The sequence below is a fragment of the Ornithorhynchus anatinus genome, chromosome 1 (assembly GCF_004115215.2).
Source record: "Ornithorhynchus anatinus isolate Pmale09 chromosome 1, mOrnAna1.pri.v4, whole genome shotgun sequence".
NCBI classification, from domain to species: Eukaryota; Metazoa; Chordata; class Mammalia; order Monotremata; family Ornithorhynchidae; genus Ornithorhynchus; species Ornithorhynchus anatinus.
In genome coordinates, this window is record NC_041728.1 from 61,753,507 (window position 1) to 61,773,106 (window position 19,600).

At 40.4% G+C, this 19,600-nt stretch overlaps 1 protein-coding gene across 2 annotated transcripts in view; it reads left to right on the forward strand.

Annotated features, from left to right (window-relative positions):
* Positions 1 to 19,600, forward strand: part of DYNC1H1 (dynein cytoplasmic 1 heavy chain 1) — a 70,446-nt gene that overhangs the window by 38,959 nt on the left and 11,887 nt on the right. The window contains exons 43-65 of one of the 2 annotated variants that reach the window (XM_001512633.5): positions 115 to 244; positions 1,555 to 1,688; positions 2,206 to 2,320; positions 2,934 to 3,095; positions 3,379 to 3,593; positions 3,703 to 3,907; positions 4,141 to 4,314; positions 4,397 to 4,516; positions 4,677 to 4,797; positions 6,904 to 7,099; positions 7,740 to 7,857; positions 7,976 to 8,191; positions 8,575 to 8,787; positions 9,014 to 9,141; positions 11,970 to 12,123; positions 12,475 to 12,621; positions 12,714 to 12,864; positions 14,011 to 14,264; positions 17,111 to 17,245; positions 17,362 to 17,456; positions 18,069 to 18,243; positions 18,439 to 18,514; positions 19,009 to 19,169. In XM_001512633.5, coding sequence (XP_001512683.1) covers positions 115 to 244; positions 1,555 to 1,688; positions 2,206 to 2,320; positions 2,934 to 3,095; positions 3,379 to 3,593; positions 3,703 to 3,907; positions 4,141 to 4,314; positions 4,397 to 4,516; positions 4,677 to 4,797; positions 6,904 to 7,099; positions 7,740 to 7,857; positions 7,976 to 8,191; positions 8,575 to 8,787; positions 9,014 to 9,141; positions 11,970 to 12,123; positions 12,475 to 12,621; positions 12,714 to 12,864; positions 14,011 to 14,264; positions 17,111 to 17,245; positions 17,362 to 17,456; positions 18,069 to 18,243; positions 18,439 to 18,514; positions 19,009 to 19,169 — 3,595 coding nt within the window. Of the gene's footprint in view, positions 1 to 114; positions 245 to 1,554; positions 1,689 to 2,205; positions 2,321 to 2,933; positions 3,096 to 3,378; positions 3,594 to 3,702; positions 3,908 to 4,140; positions 4,315 to 4,396; positions 4,517 to 4,676; positions 4,798 to 6,903; positions 7,100 to 7,407; positions 7,604 to 7,739; positions 7,858 to 7,975; positions 8,192 to 8,574; positions 8,788 to 9,013; positions 9,142 to 11,969; positions 12,124 to 12,474; positions 12,622 to 12,713; positions 12,865 to 14,010; positions 14,265 to 17,110; positions 17,246 to 17,361; positions 17,457 to 18,068; positions 18,244 to 18,438; positions 18,515 to 19,008; positions 19,170 to 19,600 lie in introns of both variants that reach the window. The other variant, XM_007669382.4, reaches the window with a different exon arrangement.

Below are 19,600 nucleotides of genomic sequence, written 5' to 3' on the forward strand. Positions count from 1 at the left end.
TGAGGTCAAGAAAAGATAACCATTGCTTACAACTGCATTGATATAGCCCAGTAATTTAGGGGCGATGGGGGATGTTTTTAGGCGCTCAAGTATGCTGCCTTTTTTTTTTTAAAGACTTGTGGAAGATGAGGAGAGGCGTTGGACTGATGAAAATATTGATATGGTAGCCCTAAAGCATTTCCCCAACATTGACAAGGAGAAAGCTATGAACAGACCCATCTTGTACAGTAATTGGCTGTCAAAGGTAAATTGCATGTAACTCTTGAATTAATATGTCCATGGTTAAGATTTGACTTCCTTTATATTAAGAATTTTTTGTCCTAAGATTTTTTTTTTTTTTTTTTTGATCAGCATGACTTAATGGAAAGAGCACAGGCCTAGGAGTAAAAGCACATGAGTTCTAGTCCCGGCTCCACCATTCCCCTGCTGTGTAACTTTGGGCAAGCTATTCATTTCTCCCTTGGAATTTGTCATCTTTAAAATAGTGATTACAAACCTCTTCTCCCTCAACTTAGATTCTGAGCCCTGAGTCGGACAAGGGATTGGGTCCACTTGATTATATTATATCTGCTCCAGTGCTTAGCACGGTGTTTGATACATAGCAAATGCTTAGCAAATAACTCAATGATTAAGATTTATAAAGCAAATTTTAATTAAATTTCTCCACCAGAAGGAAGGGAAATGACTACAGGCATAAACACAGGGGGCTAGTCTATAAAGCAGATACCATAAGCAATTTTGTTATAGTGGTTGAGTCCTCTTCTTTGTTTACACACTGAATGAAGATGACATTTCCACCAGCAAAGGTTCTGCTAACACTGCTTCTAGAATCACCCTGGGGATTAGTTTCTAATTCAAATAACAGGTTGGGCAGTAGTTCATTTGGTCAGATAATGAGATTACCATTGGCAGGCCTGTTCCTGATTAAATTGAAGTGCATCTGTTCTTTCAGGATAAGCCATTAACCTTTGCCTTTTGAAAAAGTTACTTTTGTTTGATTAATACTTGGTGATTTCTCCTTATTTCAACTGTTATGTATAGGGCTTCAACTCTAGGGAGAGAGATCTGTTATATAATTTTTTAAATATATTTTAAGGCATAACACTTGAACATGGAAAGAGCTTTATATATGCATATACATATGTATATGTATATACATATATATTAAGAGAAGCATTATGGCTTATTAGAGCATGGGCCTGGAAGTCAGAGGACCTGAGTTCTAATCCTGCCTACTTCAGTCGCCTGCTGTGTGATTTTGAGCAAGTTACTTAACTTCTCTCTCTCAGTTCCCTCATTTGTAAAATGGGGATTCAATACCTGTCCTCCCTCGTATTTAGTCTGAGATCCCCATATGGGATCTGATTATTTTGTATCTACCTCAGGACTTAATGCAGAGCTTGACACAAAGTAAGCACTTAACAATTTCCATTATTATTGCATTCCTAGCCAGATCTACTGAAGTCTTGATTTATAGTTGTCGGGATTTTCTTTCATATAAAACTTGTTTAATCAAAGGTACAAAAATTTTGTTCGTAAATCAATTTTCTGTAGGATTACATTCCAGTGGATCAGGAGGAGCTAAGAGACTATGTAAAAGCCCGGCTGAAAGTCTTCTATGAAGAAGAACTCGATGTCCCTCTTGTGCTGTTCAATGAAGTATTAGATCATGTCCTCAGGATTGACAGGTGAGCTTCATTTTTAGGTGAGAGGAGTTTAATGCACCTTGACCTCTACTTAATTTGTGCCTAAATTCAAACTGCCTAAGCAGGTTTAAATTTCATCTTTTTTTAAAGTTTGAGGATCAGGGTAAATCCTCTCCAATCAATCAGTTGGATTTATCAAGGGCTTACTGCATGCAGAGCATTGTACTAATTGCTTGGGAGAGTACCATACAACAGAATTGGTAGATACGTTCCCTGCTCACAAGAAGCTTACAGTCTAGAGGAACCACTCACCTCTCCAAAATCCTAAACCAAAATATTACTGTGGGCTTCAAAGCAATAAATCCTATATGGAATGTTTCTGTTCAGCATTCTGCTTTTATATAGCACTTTTTTCCTCATTTACTGAGGGGGAAAATGTAAACCTAAATTTGAATGTCATCTAAAAGATGGTCCCACCCTTAAATCGGAAAACATATTGCTCCACTAAGCTTTTTAAGCAAATCACTTTTTTATTTTTTTTTTTTAATTTAAATAAAAGGATCTTCCGTCAACCTCAAGGCCACTTACTGCTTATTGGAGTTAGTGGAGCTGGGAAGACTACCCTTTCTCGCTTTGTTGCCTGGATGAATGGATTAAGCGTCTATCAGATTAAGGTAAGAATAGCTTGAAGCCTGCTTTCCTTTAAGAAAAACCACAGACTTTATTCAAATGAATATTGCCTTGATTGTTTAGTGTAGTATTGATGGTATTTACTGAACATCCTCTGGGTGCTCTACACTGTGCTAAGTGCTTGGGAAGGTACAACAGAAAGACACACACTGCCTGCCCTAAAATAGCATGTATCCTAATCAGGGAATCAAACTTAAAAATATCTGGAAATTATCAACCAAATAATTGAAAGTGAAGTTAATTATACATGCATGCACCAGTTCTGAGAGTACGTATACATACATAAGAACTAGGGTTGGGTTGATAAGACTTGAGGTATCAGGAATTAATTGGGGAAATATTGTTGGAGGATTCTAGGAAGGCCTTGAACAAGTGAAGTGTGGTCTGTCAAGAATGGGGAAGAAACAGAATTTTATTCTGGGAGGGCAGCGTGAGTGAGGAGACAGAGAAAGAAGAGTCACGAGCAAGGTGCCAGTTGCAAGTTTAGTTTGGAGACATTCGAGGAGACCAGATACGTTAAATGGGAAGAATTAGTGGGGAGCCTGCCTCCTTTCTAAAATAGGGCCTGAAATGAGCTAAAACCGTCTATTTGCATAGGTGCACAGAAAATATACTGGTGAAGACTTTGATGAAGATCTCAGGACTGTGCTGAGACGTTCTGGCTGTAAAAATGAAAAGATAGCATTCATAATGGATGAGTCAAATGTACTGGACTCTGGATTCTTGGAGCGAATGAACACCCTTCTGGCCAATGGAGAGGTAACTAAAGGGCATATCTGTTAAATAGCTCTAAGAAAGCTTTGTATAAATTAATGAGCTTATCTCTGTGAGAGAGAGAGAGGGGAAAAAGAGATATTTGGAAACCCATCCCTAACAATGTTAAGGGAGGGGCATCCATCTCATTCTTCTTCCAAACTATTCTGTTGCCATTCTCTGGAGGTAGAGTATTGGGCTGAATGGACCACTGTGTTGTCACTGACACTTTTTTATTCTAAAGAGTAATAACTGAGCTTTGATTAAATGATGACTTTTATTTTCTTAGGTTCCTGGTCTCTTTGAGGGAGATGAGTATGCCACTCTTATGACTCAATGTAAAGAAGGAGCACAGAAAGAAGGTTTGATGTTGGATTCTCATGAAGAACTCTATAAGTGGTTCACCAGCCAAGTTATTCGTAATCTCCATGTTGTGTTTACAATGAATCCATCTTCTGAGGGTCTTAAAGACCGAGCTGCCACTTCTCCTGCCCTCTTCAATAGGTAACCTGTTCTGCTCTGAAGCTACTGCAGATACTTCAAAGTCTTTGTGTTTCTTGATAAAAGGCGAGAACTACTTTGGGTGTTTTTGAGAAAACTGTTCCTCTTTCAGGTGTGTGTTGAACTGGTTTGGTGACTGGTCCACAGAAGCACTGTATCAAGTTGGCAAGGAATTTACAAGTAAAATGGACCTGGAAAAGCCAAACTACATTGTACCGGATTATATGCCTGTTGTCTATGACAAATTGCCCCAACCACCATCACACAGGGAAGCTATAGTGAATAGTTGTGTGTTTGTTCATCAGACTCTCCATCAGGTGGGTTCTGTCTTTGGCATTATCAGCAGGGCAAAAGAAAACTAAGTGTTTTGATATTTAAAATAACCTTCCAGAAAGAGATTTTTAAAGGGGTTAGTCATAGTAAAACTTACAAAAATGATTAACTGTACTAGATTAATTATTGAAATTGCAAATGCATTTTTACAAAAAAATGTTTTAAATATTTTTTGGTTGGTTTTTTTGTTGTTGTGTTTTTGTTTTCCGTTTTTAAGGCCAATGCTCGTTTGGCCAAACGAGGTGGCAGAACTATGGCAATTACACCACGTCATTATTTGGACTTCATCAACCATTATGCCAACCTTTTCAACGAGAAGCGGAGTGAACTGGAGGAACAGCAGATGCATTTGAACGTTGGCCTTCGGAAAATCAAGGAAACGGTTGACCAGGTACAGAGCTTTAAAATACACTGACGGAGCGACAGAATTCCTTAAGTTTCAGATGTTTACACTAAGTGTTGTACTTTTTCAGGTGGAAGAGCTGCGTCGCGACTTGCGAATAAAGAGCCAGGAGTTGGAAGTAAAGAATGCAGCGGCTAATGACAAGCTGAAAAAGATGGTTAAAGATCAGCAAGAAGCTGAAAAGAAAAAGGTAATATGGCTATGTAGTTTTACTCTAAAAATTGCAGGTCTCGTAATTTTTCTGGAACATTCAAAGTTCCAAAATCTAGGGAAGTTAGAGAATGTGTTTTTCAGAAATTGTTCTCAATAGATTAAAGATAAACCAACATTTAACTCATCCTGCCTTGCAGGTTATGAGCCAAGAAATTCAAGAACAGCTACATAAGCAACAGGAAGTAATTGCAGACAAGCAGATGAGTGTGAAGGAAGATTTAGACAAAGTTGAGCCTGCTGTCATTGAGGCTCAGAATGGTACGTAAACACCATAAAATGTTTAACTTGCTAGAAAGAGTGGTTTCAGATAGATAATGCTCATGGGGTTTGGATAGGTCCAAATTCTGCAGAAAAGCTTCCAAGATGGCCAGTACCAACTGATGGTTTTTTTTTTAACAAGGACACTGTAGATTTGATGTTTCTAAAACATATTGATATGCAGTAAAATTGAGCTTTTCCTTCATCTTGGAAAACCCATTTCAAAAGAGCCCAAAACTGGCAAACAAATTTGAGTACACTTGAACCATTTTAGTTACCTGACAAACTACTTTTAGTGCCGTTCTTTTGTTGCACTGAAAATTTTATATAACATGGTAAAACATAATTTTATCTTAACATAATTCTATCTTATTGCTTAATGTTTGTTAAATTATTTTCAGTAGTTAAAAATAAGAGGCAGCAGTCATTCCGTCTCACTTTTCCTTGCCTCCTCCCCTCCCTTGCCAAAATGCACCTTTCCAGCTATAAATTGCTATGTGGAAGTGAGTCAGCAGCATCTCTTTCTAGACCCTATTTTAGCTTTTCTCAGTAATGAAAGGCAAAACTACCCACCTATTTCCAAATTTTGGTAATTATTAGTGAAACTCTTTTCTTTCCTGAAAGTGCTGAGTACACTATTAAGTACTTAATATCTAAAATTTTGGGCACTTGAAGATAGCCATCGCTTTATAAAGTGAATTGGAGTGACTTCAGATTCTAGTTCCACCAATTTGAGAGGGATTCCACTTGTTAAATGTGTTTACCTAGGACATGGGGAAATGGAAACTTGGTGATTACCCAGTGAATTTGATCCACAATTCTGACTGGAGTAATACTAATTAAGTGGTGTTTAAGCCCTTAATGTGTGCCAAGCACTGTACTAAGCTTTGGGATAAAATATAAGCAGATCAATCACAGTCCCTCTCCCTCATGGGGCTCACAATCTGAGGGGAAGACTTTTTTTTCTATCTTTCAGTTGTATTTATTGAGCACTTATTGTGTGCAAGCACTGTACTAAGCATTTGGGAGAGTACACTATAACAACAGACACATTCTTTGCCACAACAAGCTCACAGTCTAGAGGGGGAGACAGACATTAATAAGCATAAATAAATTACCTCAATTTTTACAGAAGAGGAAACTGAGGCACTGTAGTTGAGGGTTGCCTAAGGTGAGGGTCACAAAGGCGAGGGCCATAGTCGGAATTAGAACCCAGGTTTCCTGGCTCCTGGGTCTGTGCTCTTTTTTGTTAGGCCACATGGTCTACATGAATCACATTTCTTGGAAATATGCCAGATGGCCAGTGCCCTTAACAAGGGTAAATCTACCTCTAGAATCTTTAAGAAACAGCCCTCAACTGGTAGAAATAGATTGCCTTTGCATATTAGGGAAGGATTTAATTGTGTCCCAAACTCCCAAGAATTGTGATATCAGGGTGGGTCTGGAATAACTAAGTTTATTAGAATTGGTTGTGGTGCTTATTCGTAAAGCCATTACTTCAGCATTAAGGCCACAAGGAAATGGCAATGTAATCAACTATTAAGTTATATATTCTAAATTTTTTCCCAATTTGCAAAACTCTGGCACATAAAGCTTAATGAACACTTGTTAAAAATATAACTTTTGTGAAAGTAAAATCATCATGTATTCACTGGTAAGATCCAGTGGTCTTAAAGTGCTGTAATAGCTAACATGTAGTTGCACCCACAAGAGTAGTTCTTTGCACCACCTTGATTTAAAAATTAGTACAGTTAACTTGCTGGACTGCTTAACTAGATACTGTAACTAATTCTAGTGATCTTACATTCTATTTGTTGTAGAATATATATGTGTATATACTTGGCTTCTGGTTTTTTTAATGATGCTGGTGATGGGTATTCAAAAGGCAAATAGTAAGCGCTTAACAAATACCATCATTATTATTTGAAAGTTTACCAAGTCTTAGCAGATCTTTCTGGCATTGACACTAGTTAATTTGAGTCAAAGCTTCAGATTGTGATTTTTAAAAAGTTTCTGTCTTACTGTGTGCTGTCTGTCTTCCTTTCTCCCCCAATCAATGCCTTCTCTGCTGCTTTTGCCCCGTCTGGTTTGACTGCTGTCGTTTAGCTGTAAAATCAATAAAGAAGCAACATCTGGTAGAGGTCCGTTCAATGGCAAATCCACCTGCAGCGGTGAAGCTAGCCCTAGAGTCCATCTGCTTGTTGTTGGGTGAAAGTACAACTGACTGGAAACAGATACGTTCCATCATTATGAGAGAGAACTTCATCCCAACTATTGTAAACTTTTCCGCTGAAGAGATCAGGTGAATAAATGAAAGAACTATGCTAGTGCTGGGAACTGAAAGAAATTGTTCAAAAAAGGTTTTGATTTTTAACTCACTGAGCCGAAATTAGCCCACTCTAAATGGTCATCATTGTAATCTTGGGATAAATTGCCCTGAAAGCAGCTCAATTTGCCAAAACTAAAGGGGAGGAAAGCCAACCCTAGTTACTAAAACAAACTGTTGTCACTAAGAAGAACTCAAATTTCTTTCCTGTGTTCCCAGCAGTAGTGTTACATTTCTTTAAGTCTTGCATGCTGAATACTTTTTTCATCCCCCCCCACCACTAGCTGTGAGCTCTATAAGGAAGCAACATCTTGTTGAAGTAAGAGCAATGGCCAACCCTCCTGCCGCGGTAAAGCTGGCTTTAGAATCTATCTGTCTTCTGTTGGGTGAGGAGACAAATGACTGGAAAAAGATCAGACCAGTTATTCTCAGAGATAATTTCATCAGCAGCATTGTCAACTTTAATATTGAAGAACTAAGGTATTGGTTTTAGTTTATCTTAAACGGTCACTGGGCTAGCACACTAGTGTATCCACGTCAGTATTTTTGCACCCCATCGAGTATTAGCTCTGTTTTCCATTTTCCTATACTAAAAAATGGAACTTTTCTGTTGCAGCGATGCCATAAGAGAAAAGATGAAGAAGAACTATATGTCCAATCCTAGTTACAATTACGAAATTGTAAACCGAGCATCCCTCGCTTGTGGTCCTATGGTAAAGTGGGCAATCGCACAGGTAATTAACGGATGTCCTGGGCACCTGCCAATGGAAAAAATACATACTTTACAATTGGAATCAGGAAGACTCCCCCTTGCTCCCAATAAATGACTCTTGTTTTTTGTGTATTCAACAGCTCAACTATGCAGACATGCTGAAACGAGTAGAACCCTTGCGTAACGAACTGCAGAAGCTGGAAGATGATGCCAAAGACAACCAGCAGAAAGCTAATGAGGTTGAACAGATGATCCGTGATCTTGAGGCTAGCATCGCTCGTTATAAGGAAGAATATGCTGTATTGATATCCGAAGCCCAAGCAATTAAAGCTGACCTGGCTGCCGTGGAGGCCAAAGTATGTTTTTGGAGTCTTAATCCTTAACCTTTTAAGTTTCAGTATTTTTGACTTTTCCCTCCTCCCCCAAGTCCTGCCAGCCAAATGGCACCAGAAGACATGTAAGATGAAGGCGTGATTTTTCCATTTTGGTAGAAACAAAAGGAAAAATGAAATTTTGTAACGAAACGATACCATGTGTCACAACACCCAAACATTTGAAGCATAAATTCTGCTTTTTATGTGGAGCACTGAGTTTTTGTTGCAGTGGTGGTGTGTTTTTACTCGCAATTATATAATAAATCCTATAATCCTATGAATATTAGCGATGGATACATACCAACCAAGCCTCTCTCAGTATATTACCGCTAATATCTTCAATTATTTGGTTTCTTTGACTTTAGGTAAACAGAAGTACTGCTCTCCTGAAGAGTTTGTCTGCAGAGCGTGAAAGATGGGAGAAAACGAGTGAAACTTTTAAAAATCAGATGTCTACAATTGCAGGAGATTGTCTGCTCTCAGCTGCATTTATTGCTTATGCTGGTTACTTTGATCAGCAGATGCGCCAGAACTTGTTCACTACTTGGTCCCATCACTTGCAACAAGCAAACATACAGGTAAAAACTCTAAACTTTGAGTTAAAATGTTATTCTGTTTAATAAAGGAATCTCTTACAAATAAAGTTGTAACTTGAAAACTAGAGACATAATTCATCCTATTGAGTATCTCCATGGTCAGCACTTTGGAGAGAAAGTAGCCTCAAAGAGTTTACAATTTACCAGGGGAGCTAAAATAGCCGCCCAGCTGTTTGGGAGATTAAAAATAATAAGATCTATCTTTCAGTTCCGTACAGATATTGCAAGAACAGAATATCTTTCCAATGCTGATGAGCGTCTTCGCTGGCAAGCAAGTTCCTTACCTGCAGATGATTTGTGCACAGAAAATGCAATCATGCTTAAACGGTTTAACAGGTAATTATTTCTGCTTTTCAAAAATCAAGCTGCTGGGGCATGTGAAAACGTAAAACTTTAATACCTTGTCATTCCTCTGTCTTTGTTTTTCCAAAGTAATCACAATTTTTAATAGGGGAAAAAAGTACCCCAGAAGAAAATGGGGAACCCACAGCCCATGTGTAGAAGATAGGGAGGTATAAAGGGAAGGGCACTCTAGAAGTCAGTAGGTCCCCTGCCTCAGGCCTGTGACTAAACCATCCAGAAGTGATGTTTTCCAATGTTTTTCTAAAAGATCTCCAAGGATGTTCCCATATTTAATCATCCTGACAGGAAATTTTTCCTTTATGTCCAACAAAGTTTTTTGCTGAAATCCAAGCTCACTGCTCGTGTTTTGTGGGCATGGAGAACTCATCCTCAGTTTCATAAATGTATGTCTGTAAAGACAGTCAAATCACCCTATAGCCATCTCTTTTCTTTCCAGGCTAAGCTCTTTGCACCTTTCTTGGTTATATCCTATTTCCCAGCCTTTTAATCATTTTTTTTCCATGCTCATTTTCTCTATATAAAATTACAATAACCAAAATTGCACATAATCTCTGATAATGGTCTGGTTGAAAATTATTCCTCCTAAATATTAAAAGAAATGGGATCATGTAGCCTAAGGACCGAAAATGAGTCAGTCTTATTACAGTTGTTGCTGCCACTTTGGGTTCACAATGCTAAGGCTGTAGCTTTGGAGACCCATACTGCCAACTGGAGAAGGGCCTTGGGAAATGGCAGTAGCATGGTTGGTGTTGCTGAGTAGCCACCAAAGTTAGGATCAGGCAGAAGAGATTTGTGGCTTGGCTTCTTTAAGCCAGAAGTGCCATTTCCACCCCAGGAATAGGTAGTTGTTGCCTCCAGCTTGAGGTATCACCCATAGATATACGTGCCAGGGTTTCTGACCTCTTCTGTTCTACAGTCTCCTTCCCTGGAAGGTATGAAAATACTGCTGTCTTCATTCAGTAGTGTTTATTGAGTGCTATGTGCAAAGCACTGTACTAAGTGCTTGGAATGTACAAATTGGCAACAGATAGAGACAGTCCCTGCCCATTGACGGGCTTACTGTCTAAGCGGGGGAGACAGACGGACAGACAAAAGCAATAACAATAAATAGAATCAAGGGGATGTACATTTCATTAAAACAATAGCAATAAATAGAATCAAGGGGATGTACATCTCATTAACAAAATAAATAGAGTAATAAAAATAGATACAAATGAGCGGACAAGTACAGTGTTGAGGGGAAGGGAGAGGGGAAGGAGCAGAGGGAAAGCGGGGTTTAGCTGAGGGGAAGTAAAGGGGGGGGTAGAGGGGCTGCAGAGGGAAAAGGGAAGCTCAGTCTGGGAAGGCCTCTTGGAGGAGGTGAGCTTTAAGTAGGGCTTTGAAGAGGGGAAGAGAATTAGTTTGGCGGAGGTGAGGAGGAAGGGCATTCCAGGACAACGGGAGGATGTGGCCCAGGGGTCGACAGCGGGATAGGCGAGAACGGGGGACAGTGAGGAGATGGGCAGCAGAGGAGCGGAGCCTATGGGTTGGGCAGTAGAAAGAGAGAAGGGAGGAAAGGTAGGAGGGGGCAAGGTGATGGAGAGGCTTGTAGCCTAGAGTGAGAAGTTTTTGTTTCGTGCGGAAGTTAAGCAACCACTGGAGCTTTTTAAGAAGGGGAGTGACATGCCCAGCCCGTTTCTGCAGGAAGATAGGGCAGCAGAATGAAGAATAGACTGGAGCGGGGAGAGACAAGAGGAAGGGAGATCAGAGAGAAGGCTGACACAATAATCCAGTCGGGATATTATGAGAGCGATGATATTATGAGATATTATGAGAGAGATATTATTTTCCAGGAATAAAGTTTTAGTCATGTCTAAAGGCTCCTTCTAACACTGTCATTCTTTTATTTCCCTAAAGAGCCCGTTTTAATGTTACTAGATCTCTGATTTCAACTAACAAAGTAAACAGCATGTTCTAGAGCTTTCAGTGTTTGCTTCTAATTTTGCTGTTCAGTTTTTGCAAATACGGTAATTTGATAAGGAATTTTTCCTTTTTCCCTGAAGACAGTGATGGTATAATTGTATGTGTAGCCAACTGGGAAATAAAAGTGGCTTTTAACATTCCAAAAATCTGCCCCTTCTCCACTATGAATTCCGGTCTTGCCACACTGTGGCTTGATGATTGCATTAAGCTCCTCGCTGGCTTCCCAATCTCCAACCTCTTCCTCTCCAATCTCTGTTACATACTCCTCATAATCAGCCTGAAGACTCCCCAGCACTTGGCCCCACCTTACTTACCTTCTTTCTTCTCTCACTATTCCTCAGCTCACTGTCTTCATTCCTCCCAAGGCAAACCTCTAGCTGCTCCTTACTCTCGACTCCCACTTTCATCCCCTTGCTCACCCTGCTCCCCCCAGCTTGGAACTTGCTCTTTCCATACCTCCCAGGCTACAGCTTTCCCCACATTTCACTCCTACCTCCTCCAACAAGCTTTCCCTGTATTAATTTCCCACCATCCTGAGCATGTCATCCTTTCAGCCAATTCTAGCTGAAATTCAAGAATTCCAAGCTTACATCCTCTATGGCAGTAATGCGCATATATCTGCTTTATTTTTGGCCTCTCTAGTTGTAAGTATAATTGTGTTTATCTCTTCCAATAGAGGGTAAGCTCCTTGGGGTCAGAGATAATGTCATGTCATTATTCTGTACTTCCCAAGTGTCTAGTGTAGTGCACCGCACCAAGGTTCTCAATAAATAATGCCATTACTATGAAAGCTCCTGAGCTTTCAGGCCAATTTAACCCTTAATTTTTGGATCGTCTAGGTACCCACTGATTATCGATCCTTCTGGACAAGCTACAGAATTCATTATGAATGAGTACAAAGATCGTAAAATCACTCGAACCAGCTTTTTGGATGATGCCTTCAGAAAGAATTTAGAAAGTGCATTGCGGTTTGGTAACCCACTGCTTGTTCAGGTGAGTCAAATCAAGAGTGGTTCCCCTTCCATTTTAGTCTTTAACTCCAGAACTGATTGCTGAAAACAGGTAATGGGTAGTTTATACGGAATTGTGTACAGAGAGAAGGATATTTGGTTTGAAGGTGAAAACGAGGAGAAAGCTGATCAAGTTCTAGAATTGTGACTTGAGTTTTCTCTTAAACCCTCCAAATAATCAAGTACCTGTTCTGTTTTTTCAACTGGAAAGTTTCAAGCCCCAAGTATTTGCAAGATGGAATTTCTTACACTGATTACATACTTATGTCATTTTGGGTGCGATTCTAAAAGCAACTGCTTTCCTCAGTATTCCAACATTTGTATTTACTCTTAGGACGTGGAAAGCTATGACCCAGTTTTGAATCCAGTGCTGAATCGTGAAGTTCGGAGAACAGGTGGTAGAGTGCTCATTACCCTTGGAGACCAGGATATAGACTTATCACCATCATTTGTCATTTTCCTGTCGACCAGAGATCCAACGGTAAGAAAGGGCAATCTAGGAGGTCTGGCAGTCTGATGATTACCAAGTTAAATGAATATGCGGCACTAAATGTGATCCCAAATTTTTGACAGGTTGAATTCCCACCTGATCTCTGCTCCCGGGTTACATTTGTTAATTTCACGGTCACCCGCAGCAGCTTACAGAGCCAGTGTCTGAATGAGGTTTTGAAAGCAGAGAGACCTGATGTGGATGAAAAGCGTTCAGATCTTCTTAAACTTCAAGGTATGTTTCTAAACCACCTTCATCTTATGGCCTCTCTTCTCTACAAACTCACTTTTCCTTCTGTCTCCTGGGCATCTCTACCTGGGTGTTCCTCTGGCATGTCAAAGTCAGTATTATCAAAACTCAGCTTATCTTCCCTCCCAAATACTCTCCTTTACTGAACATTCCCATTACGGTCCACAGCACCGTCATCCCCACCAGTCAGGTCTATAATTTTGGCATTATCCTTTAATCCTTCCTTTCTTTCAACCCCCATATTCAATCTGTCAACATATCCTGTCAATTCTTCCTCCATAACACTCCCCAAATCTGCCCTTTCCCTTCCATCCAAATAGCCACCACTCTGATCCAGACACTTGTCAAATCCTGGCTCAGCTTCTGCATCAGCTTCCTTGCTGATCTCTACCTTTCCAGCATCTCCCCAGTACAGACCATATTCTGCTTATGCTTCCAGAGATTACCCATACCTCTCCGCACTAAGTGGACAGTCTCTGAGGCATTCAGGTATTAACTTTAAGGCACCCCATCATTCCTCTCCAGCCCATCTACTCACTGTGCCTCTTTCTTTTTTCTCCCACTGCTGACTTGTTTCTGCCTGCAACTCCCTCCCACTTCATATCCATATTCAGACCATTACGCTGCCCATTCCCAAAGCCCTTCTGAAAAAACATCTTTCAGGAGACTTTCCCCTATTTATTTTTAATCTCCCCACCTTATTATCTCCCACAATTGCTATTTAAGCACTCTGCCACCTAACTACTCAAAAGCACATATGTAAATATTTTCATATACATTTATAGTAGTTCTTTTAGTGTCTTGTTTCCCCTACTAGATCATAACTCCTCGAGGGCAAGGATCATGTCTATTAATTGTATTATAACTCCCCCAGGTGCTTGGTACAATGCTCTGAATAGTAGGTGCTCAATAAATACTATTGAGTCTAAAAGTTGGTGTATCTTGTATGGAAGGACACTAAAAATGTTTGTAGTTAATAGCAACAAGTATGCAGATAGCAATTAATGGGATTATATTGAACCTTCAAGGAATAATCTCTTCCACTCCTATTTTCATCCCTTTTGCTTTATTAGAAAATACAGCGATTATACAGTACAAATAGCATAACTAATTCAACTATTTTTCTTCAAGGTGAATTTCAGTTGCGTTTGCGTCAGTTAGAAAAATCTCTGCTACAAGCCCTTAACGAAGTGAAGGGCCGTATTTTGGATGATGACACTATCATAACTACTCTGGAGAACCTAAAGAAGGAGGCAGCTGAGGTTACTCGAAAAGTGGAAGAGACTGACATTGTCATGCAAGAGGTGGAAACTGTATCTCAGCAATATCTGCCACTTTCCACTGCCTGCAGTAGTATTTATTTTACTATGGAGTCATTGAAACAGGTAAAAATGCGTAGGACCCCTTTGGCTTTTTTACTCTTGCAGATTTCAAACAGTGCTCTGACATTTGGGGACACATTTTAAATATTTCTTTCCAGAACCATTTTGACTTGGCTACTTACTAGGCTTTTGGTTAGTAGTTCATTTATCTCCACTCTGCTGGGCATGTGTGTGTTGTATTTTTCTGTGTGTGGTCCTTGTCCTTGTTCTTATTCTTGTCCTGCATATTTGAAGAAGACACCACTGGTGATTGACTTCATCTGTGTGTGTGTGTATGTAGTTAAAAAGGATACTCTTGAGACCCTAAACCATGACCACTCTGTACACCCGGAAACACTGTTATTGTGTTCTTCCTACTTAAACTGTATTTCTTTACAAAGATTTTGCTTAATAAAAATAATAATCATGGTATTTCTTAAGTGCTTACTATGTACCAAGCACTGTTCTAAGCACTGGGGTAGATACAAGGTTATCAGGTTGTCCCATGTGGGGCTCACACTTTTATTCCCCATTTTACATATGAGGTAACTGAGGCCTAGAGAGGTGAAGTGACTTGCCCAAGGTCATACAGCAGACAAGTTGGGATTAGAACCCATGACTTCTGACTCCCAAGCCCATGCTCTTTCCACTAAGCCACGCTGCTTCTCTAAAGAGACCCACTTCTTCCTTGGAAGTGATACACCATGTTGGTTTTCCCTCAAAAATTGTTTTCCAGTTTTCAGCTGGTACACAGCATTATCTGAGGCTTTTGTTTTACCATGTCCTTAAAACATTTGCTCTTGGTATCCCAATTTCAGGCCTCCATATAGAAGTTGTTTGGGTATCTTGCTCCTTTTTATTCTCTTCTTTTTTTCTCACCCAGAAAGCTTTGTTTGGACGAGCAAAGTTTGGATGAAAGGGGAACTGTGTTCTAGAACTTAATTATCTGTGACCTTGCCTTGCTATTTGATATTATTTGTGGCCTATAAATGATGTTTATGGAATGGCTCAAGGAGCTGGATGTAGGGTCTGGATTTCACAACTAGAGAAAAGGTTGGATAGCAGTGCAGCTTAGTAGCCTTTTAGTTTGGTCTGGAGCCTTATACCACATTGCCATCCCATTCTGATAGTCTCTCAAAGAATGTCCTGGTCCTCTTATTTAATTTTCTACTTCCTCATATATCATTATATCATTGGTCGGTGTGCTGCCTAGGTAACAAAATTATGCGAGCTCTGTAACTCTTTTACCAAAGTGATTGTCTGGTTTTGTATTTGTCTTTCCTGGTGCAGACAGGATACTTCACCTCAGTTTTCTTTAGATTTATTTCCTGCCCATAATGCCTGGCTGATTCAGTGAAAGCAGGTTACAGTCATTTGCTTGTCGTTAGGTGTTGGGTCCCTAGGTCACAATCATCTGAAAGCAGTAGTTCTTGAAGGACGATTTCTAGGACTTTGGATGATGCTCCAAGTCTGTTGAATTGGGTCTCCTAGAGTTGCAAAAGCGTATTGTAACACCTCTATCCTCCAGGCGGGATAAGTCGAAAGGGCCAGGCCCACTAGCCCTCCCAACTCTACTGTATTGGCGATGGGGAATGGCTCAGGTTGGCTACTCTTGGTCCCGACCCAGCCAGCCGTGCTCTCATGGTGTAGTCTTGGGATCTAGATGAAGTTTTCTAGACAGCCAAATTTACAACTAACTTTTCAAAGCCCAGATCTCTTAACCTTGGCATGTATGTTTCCTGCTCTGTCCCACCTGCACTCTTTACCTCCCTCAGGCAGAGAGAAGCATTTATAATAATAATAATAATGTTGGTATTTGTTAAGCGCTTACTATGTGCCGAGCACTGTTCTAAGCACTGGGGTAGACACAGGGGAATCAGGTGTCCCACGTGGGGCTCACAGTCTTAATCCCCATTTTACAGATTAGGTAACTGAGGCACCGAGAAGTTAAGTGACTTGCCCATAGTCACACAGCTGACAAATGGCCGAGCCGGGATTTGAACCCGTGACCTCTGACTCCAAAGCCCGTGCTCTTTCCACTGAGCCACGCTGCTTCTGCAAAACAAATGCCCTCTTTGTGGCTGGGCGAGAGCAATTGTCCCTCCTAGAGTATTGCTAACCCTGGTTCATCAATGGCTGAGCATAATGCCCATAGCCTCAGACTCAGTGCCTGTAGACCAATAGATTGGATCTTGGAAAATGTATTTAAAGAAGATTCAGGCAATTGTGTGTCAGGAATGTCTTCATCCTATTACTGTTATTAAAGTTCTTGTAGTTTTAGTGAAGGTCAAGGCAGAATTTCTGTTCAAAATACATTGCATGTACATCTGGATCTCAAGGACCCATCTGGGCCTAAGTAAAATGTCATTTGTGAGGTGCCAGTCATCTGCAGGGATTAATTTCTTAAACCAGCAATCTTTCAGGAAAGGGAGTTGGCTATTGTTCAGTGTTGTGTAATTGCAGGGTCTGATTGTTTCTCCAGAGGAAGGATCCTATGTGTGTCTAAACAAAGCACAACTAAGAAAATCTCAACTCCTATTAACACAAACCTTGACCCGCAAAACAAGTTCCAACTATTCATTTCCATTTTGCATGTGGAAACAATGATGAAACTGGCCTGTCCAGCTGTAGCAGAGCCCATCACTCGTCTTTAACTCCATTAATTTAATTAAAATATAACTTATTTAAAAGGGTGCACAACTCAGGCTCACAGAGGCAGATGCCAGGCTCACCTCCCTTGCCTCCAACTCCTGGCTTCAGTAACAGGAGAAAGAACAGAGCAGAGAAACAGCAACAGCAGTCTTGGTGCAGTGGAGAGGGTAGCTGGATGAATTTACATCCCCTGATGTTTGTTTAAATCTTCTTTTCAGATACACTTCTTGTACCAATACTCACTCCAGTTTTTCCTGGATATTTATCACAATGTCTTGTATGAGAACCCAAATTTGAAGGGGATTACCGATCATACCCAGCGCCTTTCTATCATCACCAAAGATCTCTTCCAGGTATGGTGCCCCCCCCCAAAAAAAAATCAAGGATTTCATTTGAAGCTTAGTCCATAGAAAACAGTCGATTGAATGGTGTCCTAAACTGCGGTGTCTTTTTTCCCTTTGGTCCACAGGTAGCTTTTAACAGAGTGGCTCGAGGCATGCTCCATCAGGATCACATAACCTTTGCTATGCTCTTAGCAAGAATTAAGCTGAAAGGCACCATTGGGTAAGCATTGCTAGTTTCTCTCAAAGGTAACACACAAAATGACATAAGCTCATTACATGCAGGGAATTGGTCTGCTAATAGTATTGTATTGTTCTCTCCCAAGTGTTCACTAAGTGTGATTGTTTGATCAGTGGTATTTATTGAGGTTTACTGTGTACTAAGTGCTTGGAGTACAGTACAACAGAGTTCCTAGATACATTCCCTGCCCAAGACAAGGTTATAGCCTAGACATACAATAATTAAAAATGCTAGAGATACGTCAAACACAATGGATAAACACCAGCTGATGAGTGCTGAGATGATAAAGGGGAATGGAGCAGGTGGAAGATTAATTGAAGGTCGTCAATCTCATTGACTTTTTACTAATATTGTATGCTATGGCTAATAATAATAATTATGGCACTTGTTAAGCTGTTACTATGTATCAGACACCTTTCTGAGCACCGAGGTTGATAGATACAAGTTAATCAGGTTGGACACATATTCCCACAAGGGGCACGCAGTCTAAGTATGGCTGCCTGCTTTATCTTTTAGGACTCTTGCTTTTAAGGACCAGGTTTAAAAAAAAAACAAACAACTAAGACCTTATCTAACCAGACACTTCATTTTCAGGGAGCCTGCCTATGATGCTGAATTCCAACACTTCTTGAGAGGAAAAGAAATTGTACTCAGCGCTGGCTCTACCCCAAAAATTAATGGCCTGACAGTAGAGCAGACAGAGGGAATGATGAGACTGAGCTGCCTTCCAGCCTTTAAAGACTTAATTGCAAAGGTTCAAGCAGATGAGGTAATCTTTTTCTTTTTTTAATTGAATCCAAGTTGAAAACGTTGGCCTTTTCTAGGAAGCAGGCCTGTCTTCAGTGAAACAGAATGTACTTGTGAAATCTTGTCAGCTTCCAATATGTTGGCCTCCAAAAAATGAAATTCACCCTTGCTTTCACTTTAAATCATGGTTGTAATGCATTACTTCTTTTTATTGCAGCAATTCTGCATCTGGTTAGATAGCAGTTCACCAGAGCAGACTGTGCCATACCTCTGGAGTGAAGAAAAGCCAGCAAGTATGTCTTATCTCTGGGTCTTTTTCCCCGACTGCATATTTCAACCTAAATTAAGACCCATTATCCTAAAAAGAATGCCTTAGTTTTTAAATTACTTTTTAAAGTGAACCTAATCTTACATGCATACTGGCATTGGAGACTGCACGGAAGCTGAAATAATTTCCCCAGGCAACAGCTAGTAGTTGCTGAAAAGTACTTCATCATTTGAACGGTGTCTGAGTGTTAAGGAACCAGCTGGATGTTTGCTCTGTTAGACAAAAGTGGTTTCTAGTAATTAAGCTCAAGTGACTTTTGAGTTTTTGTAGCATTTAAGGGAAATTTGCAAGTCTTCTGTTGCAAATAAAAATGACTGTGCCTCCATTTGTCAGATTCTGAAGGGGAAAGGTATAGGAGGACCATTCTCTGATCAACTGAGGATGAATCGCTTTGTCTGCAGATACACGTTATCTACCAGAAGCACACACACCAGAATAACCCTTTCGTTTTCATTTCAGCCCCTATCGGTCAGGCCATCCATCGCTTGCTTCTGATTCAAGCTTTCCGTCCCGATCGTCTGCTGGCTATGGCTCATATGTTTGTTTCAACCAACCTCGGAGAGTCCTTTATGTCTATTATGGAGCAGCCATTGGATTTGACTCACATTGTGGACACTGAGGTAATAGACTCTAGGTCGTGGCCTGTGGCAGCCCCATCTCTTCACAACACTGAACAACCAGTGAATAAGCACCTAGTAAATACCAAAACTATGTACCAAGCCCTGTGTTAAGTGCTGGGATAGAGATAAAAGATAATCAGATCAGACAGTCCCTTTCCCATCTGGAATTCACAGTCTAAGAAGCAGGGAGGCTCTATACTCTGGGGATTGCTTTGAGCAGTTTCCTCAAGGCCTGTAGACTTGGCATCTGTGTACTGCACATCAGGTGTATGTAGTGGAAAAGGAGGTCCCCCTCCATTAGACTGATAAGGGACCTTGACTGCAGGTTTTACTTTTCTGTGAAATAGAAATGTTTCGAACTCTTTCCTTGCCCACTTCCTCCTGGCTTCTGAAAGTAAGCCGTAGACTGTACTGAATGAATACTTACTGTG